The 14,182-nt window shown below is 52.4% G+C and overlaps 1 protein-coding gene across 9 annotated transcripts in view; it reads right to left on the reverse strand.

Moving 5' to 3' along the window:
* LOC144756423 (cytoplasmic dynein 2 intermediate chain 2-like) overlaps positions 1–10,851 on the reverse strand; it is a 98,792-nt gene extending 87,941 nt beyond the window's left edge. Inside the window, exons 1-4 of one of the 9 annotated variants that reach the window (XR_013595147.1) lie at positions 10,654–10,791; positions 9,877–10,314; positions 8,229–9,763; positions 6,298–6,552 (exon numbers count right to left, since the gene is read on the reverse strand). Coding sequence is in view for 6 of the 9 variants with exons in the window: in XM_078646255.1 (XP_078502381.1) it covers positions 6,298–6,552; positions 10,228–10,842 (870 nt within the window). In the remaining 3 variants the exon portion in view is untranslated. Of the gene's footprint in view, positions 1–6,297; positions 6,553–7,742; positions 7,851–8,228 lie in introns of those variants that run through there. The other 8 variants (XR_013595148.1, XR_013595146.1, XM_078646256.1 and 5 more) reach the window with 8 other exon arrangements.
* Between the last annotated feature and the right edge of the window lie 3,331 nt (positions 10,852–14,182).

A 14,182-nucleotide genomic window follows, 5' to 3' on the forward strand; every position in this document is an offset into this window, starting at 1 on the left:
CCCGCGGGCCTGCTACATCGGCTCCAGACAGTCCAGAATGCGGCGGTTCGGCTGGTCTGTGGGGTTTCCCTACGCACCCATATTTCGCCACATCGCAGAGCATTACATTGGCTACCAATCTATCAAAGAGCTGCATTCAAAGCCATGACCTTAGCCCATCGAGCAACTAGGGGTAGGGGATCGGCCTACCTCTCTGTTAGCATCCGTCCTTACTGTAACTCTCGGAACCTCCGTTCCAACTCCCAACATCTGCTTTCCATACCAAGATTCAGGAAAGCACGTTCTGGAGGTAAAACCTTCCAGGTCTGTGCCACAACTCTCTGGAACAAACTCCCGATCGCAATTAGGACGATTCAGGAAGAATTACCCTTCCGTAAGGCACTAAAAACTTTCCTCTTTTGTTAACCCCCCCCGGATTATCACTCTGCTTTCACTCAGAAGCGCCGGGACACCCCGTTGGGGTAGCTGCGCGCTATATAAAATACACAATAATAATAATAATAATAAATGTCCTAGCAGTGAGAAAACGCCACCATATCTGACGGGGTTGTAGTTTGTCTACTGAGAAGACCGTCACCTTTTCAAAGACATCACATAATTAGTTATTTCTCCAATCCTCCCTGAATCTGTATCATCTTTAAACAGTGTGTGTATATATGTTCATACAGTTTCTCTTTACTGCGTCATGTGATCAAATCACAGAACCATATTTTCATCTCGTTATTGACTGTCTCTTTCACTTTAAAATCTGTTTCCTCTCTTCTTTCTGTGGGCACTTGAAAGCGCAGCATGAACGCTTCATTTTCTAACTGGTAACCCCATAACACCGATTTTACCTCCAACAGACACCAGAAACCCAAAAGAGAAATGGAACAGCCAGTGTACCCAGAGAAGCAGGCACCAACCGAGGGAATGACCAAAATAACAAATCACAAGTCAGCAGAAACACAAATCCACAGACAAAAGCACAGGGACATAAAAGCTGCCGGGATGGACCTTAAGGCAGCAGGATGAAGACCGGCCAGCAAAGCAGGCATATTTCAGCCAAAGCAGTTTGCTGCATAGTATACGTATGAAGTGAACTGTGAAGTGAACCACCTGCAAGTGACGAGTTAAAGACGAGGCCTGCTCCCTGCCTTGAGCAATGAATCATGCAGGCCGGCCGGTGCAACTGCAAGCACAATGCATGCCCGGGTCAGGACTAGCGTAGGAGGCTGCAAGGGCAGGGGCCGGACAGGGCCTTGTATTTAACCATTACCGCAGTCCCACGGCCTATCTTGACTGCCCAAGGAAGAAAGCTTTAGGTGCACTAGACCCCGAAGAGGGCCGTGTTTTTGTTTGTGCGCCCGCTGCGCACCACAGAGAGCAGGCTGTAAAAATCCACGGGACACACAGATGACGTTTTTTCTTTTGCATTACTACAGTCATTAACCCCTTCGACGCTCATGACGAGCTCAGCTCGTCATGAGGTGTACCTCTGGTACACTCATGACAAGGTGAGCTCGTCATGTAAAGTGGGTTTTTGAATTTTCCAGCGCACAGCGGGAAAATGCACCGCATGGATGTGGTTAACACTCGACCCCGAGGCCCTGAAAGCAAAAGATTTGGAAATATCTAAAGTGCTGACTTTTTATGTTTCAGTAAGATTTCAATGATGCAGGCAACATCGATTCTTCATGTTGAGCCGGAGCAACCACGGTGACGTCTCATGCTCAAGAAAAAAAGCATCGTTGGTTAACAATGGTTGCTACTTACGGTTACTGTGGTGGAAGCGGCAGGGCACTGGCCTGTCTCTATTAAGTGATAGGCTGCCGCCTGCTGCTGCTGCTCCCTGCCCTCGATGGCGCCGGGCTGAGCCTGACCTGAACCTCTGATGACTCATTGGGTGTGGGTGTGCCGGGCGCAGTATTTTGAAAAAAAGCTACACACGCTGCCTGCCGCAACGACCCTACCACGGAGAACCAAACCCAGCCCAATCAGTGTTCTGCCCACCGGCAACTCTGAACTGAGGGCCACGACTGCTGCGACAGCAAATTCGCAACGCGCATCAAGGTCGAACGTCTGAATATGGATATTGGATAAATTATGGTTGGACAGTCCGGACGGTAATCAAAGGTGAATCTTTTTTTATTGACGCTCAACGCCGCAACCCTCTTCACGGACTCTGGAAACAAATAACACAGACTGTGGGAGTCAGTGAGGTAATTTTAAATACTATGCCACAATGCCATATGGTGCAGAGTGACGCGGGGTGTAGACTGGCCCTGATAAAGAAGTGCCGGTGCTAAGGAAAGCACCAGCACAAATTAAGCACTGGCTGCAGGCAACTTCAGGGAGTCCTGGAAGGGTCAACCCACGGTGGACTTGGACTCTTTAGCACTGGGGGAGCTTGCTGGGACCGGTGGGCCACTCTGATTCCGGCCATAGGCGTCGGGTGCAGTGGTGGTTCAAGACATTGGTTTTCTTTGTCCTCAGCAGGCACAGAGTCTGTGTTTTGAGTTCCTTTTGAACAGAGCTGCTGTTCACAGGAGCGCTGTTCTTTGTTGAAGGCAGTCAGTCCTCCCAGAGGTTCTATAGGTCGCTGGCTGCAGGACAAGGCAACTTTTGGCCAGAATCTCTGGAAACCTTCAGATGGGCCGGAAGTTCTGGGGCCAAGACAGTTCTTCTCTGCAGTCTCCTCTGCTGGATGTCTTCTTTTGTCCTTCTTCTTCTTAGGTTACGGGAATCTATCTTCTTGGTTCAGGGCTGCCCCCTAAATACTGTATTTAGGGGGAGTTTTAAAAGTCCACATTTGTACATTTTTAGGGGGCTCGAGGTCAGTAGCCAATGAGCTACTGACCTTAGGGTGACTATACCCTTAGTGTGTTCACCCTATGTGGGGGAGTGGGCACACTCTCTAGTCCTGATTGGAGAGTGCCTGCCATCTGCCAGTTGGCGAGCCCTGAAGAGTGGGCTGTACCCCGCCTCCCCTATCTGAGGGCAGAGGTGGGCACACCTTCTGGGCTGTGCTAATATTTCCCGCCTGTCTTCCCACCGAAAAGGAGGTGAGACAGGAAGGGGGCCTGCTCCTGATAGCAGGAGAGGCTGGGGGTTGCTTTACAAAGGCGGCAAGGCCTTTGAGGTTCCCCTGCCACAGATGGCTCTTCCTGGCCTGGGGAAGGTGTGACCACCTCCACCGAGGAAAGACTTTGTTTCTGGGCTCACCGAATGAAGGCTCCTACCCCAGGGGTCCAGAAACATGTCTTGTGGTGGCAGGCTGTTGTGTACCAGGGAACCCACCAGAGGCTGCTCGTTTTTCAGGGGGAATCTCGAAGATGCCCTCTGAGTGCATTTTTCATTAAATCCCACACTGGCATCAGTGTGGATTTAATGTGCTGAGAAGTTTGATACCAAACTTCCCAGTTTTCAGTATAGCCATTATGGTGCGGTGGAGATCGTAATGACAAACTCCCATCACCATATACTCTTAATGGCAGCACTGCACTTACAATGTCTAAGAATGGACTTAGAAACTGCGGGGTTACAGTGCTCAGGCAACTGTACCCTCACCAGTGGTATAGTGCACCAAGATAGAGGGGAGGCTGACCTATGCCAAGGCAGTGTGCCATGTCGACTTTTCACTTTGTTCTGCACCAAAACATGCACCCTGCAATGGCAGTGTGTGTGTGTTAAGGTGCAGGGCCACTCAGGGTGGCACAATAAATGCTGCAGCCCTTGGAGGCCTTCCCTGGCCACAGTGCCTTTTGGTACCTTTTACGAGGGACTGATGTGGCCAGAGAGGTGCCAATTGGGGGTACAAGGTACAGTTTTGGGAAAGAACACAGGTCCTGGGAACTTGATTGGCAGGAACCCAGGGAAATCTGGCAAAACGTGTGTGTGTGTGGGAAGGGGGGGGGGGTTGTTACTGTAACAGAAACCCAGCTTCCTACACATGTGTACTCCCTGTGTTTCAGATGCCAAGTGATTTCCACTGAAATATGCTGACGTTTTGCCTTTTGCTTTGTGTGCTCACTTATTGAACATTTGCTGGGTCGACCCTGGCTGATTCTGTTAATTCACAGACACGTTTTATTTTTTAATAAACCCTTTCAGCCTCCAATGAGCATGTGTCGAATAATTTTTGAGAGTTTGAGTGTGTTGCTGCCAGGATTTGTCGGCACTTGGTCAGGGGTGGGGAGTGGAGCTAGAGCGGACCCCACCCAACAATCCCAGGCGCTATAGAGTCAAGATGGAGGATTCCCCAGGGAGACCGAGTCGGAGGAGGGCCCAGAGATTGACTCCCCCATCATGTCAGGCAGTGCTTCGAGTATTTGATGTTTAGTCTCCTTGTGTTCATCAACACTATCAAAAGACAGGCAATGCCCCAATAAAAACACCAGCTCGGCTGCTCTTCAGTCCAGTTTACATGAACTTTAGGAGGCCTGGGATGTAGAGCCCTAGCTGTGTGACTGCGCAGTGTGCCGCTGCAGTTTGGACGATAATGGGCTGTGGTACAGTGCATTGGCAGTGTGACAGTGCAAGACACAGCTGTGGTGTGGTTGAGTGATAGTGCAGCTGCATTGCTGTTTCCGAGTGTACGCACTGTGCCAGCTCCCTTCTCCATTCGTCCAACGCCCTGAAGCGCCTCTGTCTTGTAGCGCCATCTCGCATGCTACAACATTGAGCCCTCTTCTGTTTAATGTCTACATGACACCCCTTATTTACCTGGCGGAGGAGCTAGGTGCTAAGATCATAGCCTATGCTGATGATACCCAGCTCCTCTTCACGTGGAAGAAAACTGATTTCCCTCCAACCATTGCCAAAAACTGTCATGCAGAAGTTTTTAAATGATTAGCGCAGGGCCAACTGAAATGCAATGAGGAGAAATCGGAGGTGCTCCTCAATGGATCCTTCCCCCCGAATTTCAGAGAGGACATCTGGCCGGTGGGTTACCCCTTGCCTAACTCAATGGGAGCCCGGCGAAAAATCTGGGTGTTTGGTTCTGGGAGGAATTAAGATTTCTGCCTCAGATCAATAAACTAGCCGGTGTGTGCTTTGGCACACTGAAACGCTTAAAGAAGTTCCTTCCCCTCGTGCCTAAATTGCTAAAGAAATGGTGACCCGTGCTCGCATCCTTTCACGTCTGGACTATGCCAATGCTTTGTGCATTGGTCTCCCGGCATATCAGCTAAAAAAGCTGCAGATTGTCCAGAACGTGACGGCGAGAGCCTTACTGGGTAATCCTGGCAGGTCTAGTGTAAGGCAGACTCTACGGGATCTGCACTGGCTCCCGGTTGACCAACAGATTTTGTTTAAGGCTCTTACACTGGCACCCGGTGCTCTCTACAAGGCAGGGCCTAAGTATCTTAGGAGACGCTTCACGTTCTATGTGCCGCCCAGACATTTACGCTCTACAGGCCAATGCCTCGCTGTCATACCTAGGTACCGCCTGGCTAGTATGGGCGGCAGCTCCCTCTCTGTCAGAGCCCAGCCAACCATATTAGCAGGAACAAATAAAATAATTACGAGTGATTATCATTTTAGTTTTTCATTAATTCCACTGCTGAAAGGAGTGGGGCAACTCTCCTTCGACTTAGCAAGGAGCCGCCACTCTGTAAAGAATACTTCAAGAGGGCAGTTGACGTCATATGCACGGATTGGACATTAAAAAGTAAATCAGAAACATGTACCTTAGGATATAATCGGAAAAGATGTTAACACTATTTCCATCCCCCAATTTAAGTGAGAAGCAAAGTTGAAGTAAGAGCTAACTTAAAAAATAAAATAAGAATTATTAAACAGGTGTTATGATACAAAGTACTAAGAAGTGAGAACAATCTGGAAGAATACAGCACAACTTGTATGATCCAGACCATAATTATGTACCAACCCTTTGCTCAGTAGTCTGGAAAAGTGCTACAAAATTAGGTGTGGTCTATAAACCATTGGAAGTGTACGTTTTCTAAAGCTACATGATGAATCGCAGTAGAATTTTGAAGGCAATGGGCAGACTGAAATAGAAACACCAGTTGTAAACCTATGAAAAGGTTTGCTTACTAAGACTTATCAGCGCTGTGCAAAATATTTCAGAATATTCATGTAGATTAACCCCATCCAACACAGAAAACAACTGAAAGGCTGCCCTTCCCAGCTTTGTCCAACTGAGAAGAATCACTTTGAAACCTTAAGTGATCCTGCATCAAACTATTAACGTGCAGTTCTTTGCAACAGAACAAAAATCCAGAGTATTTACATATGTAATAACCAGCACTGCACATGTCGCAAGACCTGAATTACAGGTGGCGCTCTGTGGCTTACCGTTAGGTTCTGTTCTGACCAATTCACATCAAAGCCATCAAAAGCATGGCTTTTCCAGTTCTTGTCCAGCTCCCGGATGACATCACCCTCCACCCGCTGAAGAAACTCTGCTAAGCCTGGGTGGTGGCCCAGTGGTCCTGGGTGGAGGTCCAGCTTCGGGCAAACGCTCGTTTCAGTCTGAGTGCCAATGTTTCGGCCATGAGGTCCCTGTATAGCTGCATCGATTCTAGAGATGGGGGTGGTCTGGCAGCTTTTCTGGATTCAGAGAAAAAAAAGAAACAAACTAAACATGGAGGGATTACATTTTAAGATGTTGATGGAAGAGTGTTCATAAAACTGGTAACCTTGGCTACCATTGCCACTATGTTGTATTTTATTCTTGGCTTCGTTCGGATAAGAAAAACCGATACAGAGATAGCAGACCCAACTCTGGCCCTCATACCCAACCACTAAGTCAAAAATGTGTTTATATGGGGACTGCCACACCCCAAACACTCCCCTGAAGCTACACCCTTTGTGATAAAGATGCATTTCCGTAAGAGCGAAAGGACTGTTTCGCAATAAGTGGGTGCTATGAGATTTCACCCAACAACATGTTATGTTATTTATTTATTTTTGTATAGTGCTCGACTCGCCCGGGGGCATCTCGGCGCTGCCTAGCATTATTCCTGCAGCTGAAATGGGAGCAAATGAAACTAGAATAGGAAGGCTTTAAGCTGTTTCCTGAATGTGCTGTAGATGTTCATCTTGCAAAGGAAATCTGGTAACTCGTTCCAGTACCTTGGAGCTAGGTACGAGAAGGATTTTCCTCCAGAGCGACACAGCCTTATGCGTGGAATTTGTAGGAGATCTTGCGCCCGACCTAAGGTTTCTATGAGGTACATATTTGTTAAGTCTCTTTTGGAGGTATTTGGGGCCTCTTCCTTTAAGTGCTGTATAAGTGAGAAAGCAGATCCTAAAGTGTGATCTTTTTCTCACTGGTAGCCAGTAGAGTTCACGCAGTAATGGAGCCAATGCGGTGCCCACTGGGCGATTCAATACCATTCTAGCTGCAGTGTTTTGAATCACCTGCAGTTTGTTCAGCAGGGTCTCTCCAAACCCTACCAACAGAGCATTGCCATAATCCAGTCGGCTGATGACCATAGCCTGGACCAGGGTTTTTCGCTGGGTTGTCGGCATAAAGGGGAGGATTTTGTGCAGCAGACGCAGGCTATAATAGCATGAGCTAGTTGTTGCGGCAATGTGCTCTTTCATAGGTAAAGGCTAATCAAGTTTCAGCCCTAGGTTTTTAACACATTGGGTCGGGACTGGGGCTGCTCTCAATTGGGCAGGCCACCAGTCATCCGACCAACTAGCTGCGGCTTTGCCCATTAGCATTATCTCGGTCTTGCCTGGATTTAGCTGGAGACAATTCTGCGTCATCCAGTTGGAGATTACAAGCATACCTTTGGCAAACCGTGCGTTCTCCGCTACTATATCCGTGCCGATCGGGAACATGAACTGAGTATCATCTGCATAAGAGATGATCTAAAAGCCCGGTTGTTCTGCAATCCCTGCCAGAGAAGAAATATAAATGTTGAACAAGGTAGGAAATAACGTGGAGTGAAATATTTTAGCCTAGGGACGTCCAACAGCAGTCGAAAACGACTGTATTGAGGCAGGTTTTCAGGACATCCTACACATTTTTTCCAAATAATAAGCCTAAGTAGAGTCCAAATTCACCGTCAATAGTTAGCTGCCAAATCTGACAAGGATGCACCCTTTCTGGAGCTACGTAGGCCACACCCTGCTATAGCCCCCTCTTACAACTTACTACCACTGCCTTGTCTGCAATCATCGATTGTGAGGTGGTTAATAACCTTATGTTAGTGACTCCGACCCTGGTGCAAGCCCCTCTCCATGATTAGGATGCAGTACAGCGCCTCATTTACCTCATCACTCAGCAGCTCTTGAGACTTCCTCCAGAGAGAGTCGACGTGCGTCCCCTCCAGGACCTCGTCCACAAAGGACATGTCTCTGCTCCGACCAGGGCCTCGCTTCCTGCAACCCGGGGCCCCTGTTCCTTCACCCAAGGATGCTCCTGTGCTTCCTGCAGCCCGGGGCCCCTGTTCCTTCACCCAAGGATGCTCCTGCGCTTCCTGCAGCCCGGGGCCCCTGTTCCTTCACCCAAGGATGCTCCTGCGCTTCCTGAAGCCCGAGGCACCTGTTCCTTCACCCAAGGATGCGCCTGTGCTTCCTGCAGCCCGGAGCACCTGTTCCTTCACCCAAGGATGCGCCTGTGCTTCCTGCAGCCCGGGGCCCCTGCTCTTTCATCCAAGGGGGCTCCTGTGCTTCCTGCAGCCCGGGGCTCCTGTGCTTCCTGCAGCCCGGGGCCCCTGTTCCTTCACCCAAAGATGCGCCTGTGCTTCCTGCAGCCCGGGCCCCTGTTCCTTCACCCAAGGATACTCCTGTGCTTCCTGCAGCCCGGAGCACCTGTTCCTTCACCCAAGGATGCTCCTGTGCTTCCTGCAGCCCTGGTCCCTGTTCCTTCACCCAAGGATGCGCCTGCGCTTCCTGCAGCCTGGAGCACCTGTTCCTTCACCCAAGGATGCGCCTGCGCTTCCTGCAGCCTGGGGCCCCTGTTCCTTCACCCAAGGATGCTCCTGTGCTTCCTGCAGCCTGGGGCCCCTGTTCCTTCACCCAAGGATGCTCCTGTGCTTCCTACAGCCTGGGGCCCCTGTTCCTTCACCCAAGGATGCTCCTGTGCTTCCTGCAGCCATGGCCCCTGTTCCTTCACCCAAGGATGCTCCTGTGCTTCCTGCAGCCTGGGGCCCCTGTTCCTTCACCCAAGGATGCTCCTGTGCTTCCTGCAACCCAGGACCCCTTTTCCTTCACCCAAGGAGGCTCCTGTGCTTCCTGCAGCCCGGGCCCCTGTTCCTTCACCCAAGGATGCTCCTGTGCTTCCTGCAGCCCGGGGCCCCTGTTCCTTCACCCAAAGATGCGCCTGCGCTTCCTGCAGCCCTGGCCCCTGTTCCTTCACCCAAGGATGCTCCTGTGCTTCCTGCAGCCTGGGGCCCCTGTTCCTTCACCCAAGGATGCTCCTGTGCTTCCTGCAGCCCGGGGCCCGTGTTCCTTCATCCAAGGATGCTCCTGTGCTTCCTGCAGCCCGGGGCCCGTGTTCCTTCATCCAAGGAGGCTCCTGTGCTTCCTGCAGCCTGGGGCCCCTGTTCCTTCACCCAAGGATGCTCCTGCGCTTCCTGCAGCCCGGGGCCCCTGTTCCTTCACCCAAGGATGCTCCCGGGGTCGTTCTTGCGCCCAATGATAGTCCTGACCTCTGCACCCAGGGGCCTCCTGGTATGACACCCAAGGATGGCCTTGACCTTTGCACCTCCTGTGGTGACCTCTGACCCCCTCTCGTGGGCTCCTCCTGTGGGTGACCTCTGACCCTCTCTCGTGGGATCCTCCTGTGGGTGACCTCTGACCCCCTCTGCTGTACTCCTCCTGTGGGTGACCTCTGACCCTCTCTCGTGGGCTCCTCCTGTGGGTGACCTCCGACCCTTTACTCGTGGGCTCCTCCCCCGGTGACCTCTGACCCTCTACTCGTGGGCCCCTCCCCTGGTGACCTCTGACCCTCTACTCGTGGGCTCCTCCCCCGGTGACCTCTGACCCCCTCTCGTGGGCTCCTCCTCCTCTGGTGACCTCTGACCCTCTCTCGTGGGCTCCTCCTCCGGTGACCTCTGACCCCCTCTCGTGGACTCCTCCTCCTCTGGTGACCTCTGACCCTCTCTCGTGGGCTTCTCCTCCGGTGACCTCTGACCCCCTCTCGTGGACTCCTCCTCCTCTGGTGACCTCTGACCCTCTCTCGTGGGCTTCTCCTCTGGTGACCTCTGACCCCCTCTCGTGGGCTCCTCCTCCTGTGGGTGACCTCTGAACCTCTCTCGTGGGCTCCACCTGTGGGTGACCTCTGACCCTCTCCTCGTGGGCTCCTCCTCCGGTGACCTCTGACCCCCTCTCGTGGCTCCTCCTCCTGTGGGTGACCTCTGACCCCCTCTCGTGGCTCCTCCTCCTGTGGGTGACCTCTGACCCCCTCTCGTGGCTCCTCCTCCTGTGGGTGACCTCTGAACCTCTCTCGTGGGCTCCTCCCCCGGTGACCTCTGACCCCCTCTCGTGGGCTCCTCCTCCTGTGGATGACCTCTGACCCCCTCTCGTGGCTCCTCCTCCTGTGGGTGACCTCTGAACCTCTCTCGTGGGCTCCACCTGTGGGTGACCTCTGACCCTCTCCTCGTGGGCTCCTCCCGCGGTGACCTCTGACCCCCCTCGTGGGCTCCTCCCGCGGTGACCTCTGCCCCCCCTCTCGTGGGCTCCTCCCGCGGTGACCTCTGACCCCCTCTCGTGGGCTCCTCCCGCGGTGACCTCTGACCCCTCGGTGGCACCGAGACGCCTCCTCTTCAAGGCTCCACAGGGCCAGGCGCCGACGCCAGAGACGAGACCCTTAGCAACGCGTCCACGCCACGTGACTCCTACGTCAACACGGCGGCGCGTTCTGTCTATTGGGCGCCTGCCCATGCATTGACCCGCCCCTAGCAACGACGTAGAACACGTCCGCCGTGTGACGTATGCAGGCGCGAGCGTAGGGACGTCTGAGGGGAGCGGAAGGAGCGGGGCGGGGCATGAAGGGAGGAAGGAGCGGGGCACGAGGGGAGCAGACTTGAGGGGGAAACTCGGGAGGGGGCGAAGCGGGGCCCAGGGGGGTCGGCTGGGCAGGAGTTTATTTATTTATTTATTTTATGCGTTTTTCTCTCGCGCGGACTTTCCCCGAAGGCGTCAGAGGCTTCACAAAAGGAACAGCAATGATACATGAGGAGAAGATTACAAGTGAACAAATTACAAAAGCAAACGTTACATGACAAGAGGCAAAAGTGACGATCGTGAGCAAACAAAATACAAGAGGAGCAAAGGGTGAATTACAGGAGGAAAGAGTGGCAAGTGTGCAGGTTACAAAAGCGTACAAAGTACACGTAGAGGTAAAATACTGCAATATATGGAGGACACTCAAGCACAATGTTGTAGAATGTGTAAGGGTCTGTGATGGGCCCTAGGCCCTCATGCTGCAAGCATACATGCACTGACACAGGGCACACTGGAGGTCTGGTGCAACTGGCCTAGAGCACGTGCGCTCGGCCTCTTTTATTGATGCTGTGTCACATGACCTGTGACATCAATGGTGGGTGGGTGTTAAGTGTGAATACAGGCTTCAGCACTAGACTGCTAACTTATGCTGGGCATTACATCCCTTTCCAAATTGGTTAAAAATTAAACCAAACAGAAAAAGTCCAAAACCTGTGGGGGAAAGAAAACACAGAAAATAACACTGGACTTGCGTTTTCAAAATGAGTCTCTTTGGCTGCTTGCAAACCGCAGGCAGTATAGTTCTCGTATTCTGGACTTGCAGTTCTCGGAGGCACGGTCCGCAGTTGTTCGGCGGGTTCTTTCCTTGGCTGTGCTGTCTGTCTGCTGTTCTCTGCCCTGCCTTTGCTTTGCTCCGTTGGTAATGAGAGATAACTAGATGATACAGGTGTTGACAGTTTTCTAGTTTTGTTCTCTCTTCTGGCTTCGTTATATTCTTCCGGGCAGGCTTTCATGTTGACTCTTGGCAGATGAATAGAGTAGGTGCACACATCCCTCTCACTAGGATGCCCCTCTCGCCGGTATTCCTCTCTCACCAGATGTCCGGGAGGACCTCTTTGCCAGGCGTCCACTGGACTGGTGTCTTCGGTCGTGGTGCTCCACCATAGCCTTCGGGCCGTGAGCAGGGCGCTCCACGAGCTTCACCGTCGTGTCCTAGTTCCACCTGAAGGTTGGGTTGTAGACTCTTCTCATCGCTCGCGAGGCTTTCATCCCCTTGGGTCCTGCAGACGTGCATCGGTAGACCTGTCTCCCGTGCGGGACTTGCTGCCACCAGAGTCCCTCGAGGCCTCCGATTCTGGTTTGTCACGGGCTGGTGCGATGTAGGTCAGGTCCTCAACCTCCAGAGGCCTGAGTAGTCTCGTCATCCAACTCTTCCGCTCAAACCACAGAGGTTGATGTCGCCAACCGTCTAGCTTGCTCTCTTCTGCGATCGCCATGTGGATGGATGGCTCGTAGGTGGTTGTCTTTGGTCTGCACTGCCGGTGCTCTTGCCAGGCTGGTCTTCCTTTGCACTCAGGTGTTCCAGTGCTTGTCACTTTGCTTCTTTCCGCAGGGGCGACTTCTTCTTGCAGTGGCAGCTTGCCATTCCGATTTCTCCTTTCTTCCTTTCTTGGGTGGCGGTGTGCCACTACGATCATTCTTCTTCTCTTCTCCTTTTCTCACGACGTACCCTGGTCCCTTTTCCTTCATCTTCTCTGGCCAGGCTTCCCCATGCAGTTGCGCACTCTGCACGTGTCATCCTGGTCTTGTCCTAGGACACTGTCTTCTTGTCACTCACTTCCAGGGTTAGCGTTGCGACCTTTTCTACTGTTCCTTCTTCCTTTTCTTTATGGCATCACGCCCTTCTTCTCCTTGTTCCTTCTTGCGACGTGATTTGGTCACTGTACTGCCTTGGCCTTCCCAGCCAGTCTTCTCCAGGTGGCGTGCACTCCACCTGTTTTCCCTCTGTTCTGGGCATGGCTCTCAGACATTGGTCTTACCTTCTAGTGACTGGACCGGTTGTCGCCATCTTCTCAGTTGCTTCTTTTCTTTTCTTGGCGACCATACTTGGTGGTCGGCTTTCACCTTCGGCATGAGTCGTCATGCTGTGCTATCTTCTTCGTGGTCGCTATTCACCTTCACGGTGTTTTGGCGTTGGCGCGTCGCTGTGTGGCGTCACTCTGGCGCTCCTGATTCCTGACTCTCCTGGCACGTTCCGACGCAGTGCTGCGCGGTCCTGTCGTGCGGGATGTGGAATTCTTGCACTCCTGTCGCATTCCTGCGCGGTCTCCTGGCGTCTTCCTGGCGCTTTTCTGGAGAGTACCTGCACTTTCCTGCGCTGTCTCCTGGCGTCTTCCTTTCGCTCTCTGGAGAGTTCCTGCGTTTCTGGCGTCGCAGTGCTGACCTTCGCTCCTTGCTCTCTTCTTTGAGCACTGTGGGCACTCCTGGTGCTTTCTTGCACTTAACCCCTGTCACTGCTCTTTCACTTGCGCAGCTCCTGGCCCTGTCGCACGTTAGATCCTCCTCTTACTCCTTGCGGTGGCGTTGTGTCGCCACGTGGTCTGCGCACTTACTCTTCGGTGTGCTTGAATACCTGCTGCGCCAATCCTCTACTGCCTGTCCCCTTGACCTTCCTTCTGGGTTGGCTTGTAGACAACACTGTTCCAGCTTATTCTTAGTTGGTTGACCCAAGGCTTGTTCCTTTCTGTGGTATTTAACCTGGCTGCTAGTGTCCTATGCGGGGAGTCTGCTGTCCTGTGGTACACTTGGGGCTGCTCGGGCAAAGCTGCAGTGGTCACTCTACTGCAGGCTTATCAGTAAGCTGTCTGATCCCCTTCACTGCAGTGTTCCTAAAAGGCCTGTAGATGGCAGGGGAACTCTTTTTGCAGACACCTGCAGTCTTCCTATTCTTCCAGCCTCGGAAGTTTTTCACCTGCTTCGGGCTTCGTGCTGCATTTCAGTGATTTCACGGCTAGTGCTTCAGGTCCTTAGTGCACAATGCTGGGATTCCTACCATGCCTCCCCAACTGCTCTCTGTACACACGGGAGGCCTTTGTTGAAAGTGCACTTGCATAAGTATATTGCATGCTCGGCCACGCAGGGCCACACAGCAGGCTCTGGCACTTCACTGGTGCTATTGTCACTGCCCTACGGCGCTGTTGACACCACAGCGAGAGTGCTACATTTTCATTAACTGTGCCCCCCCCTTTTCACTGTGCATCTGATCGCGGGGAGGAGG

The sequence above is a fragment of the Lissotriton helveticus genome, chromosome 5_1 (assembly GCF_964261635.1).
Source record: "Lissotriton helveticus chromosome 5_1, aLisHel1.1, whole genome shotgun sequence".
Lineage (NCBI taxonomy): Eukaryota > Metazoa > Chordata > Amphibia > Caudata > Salamandridae > Lissotriton > Lissotriton helveticus.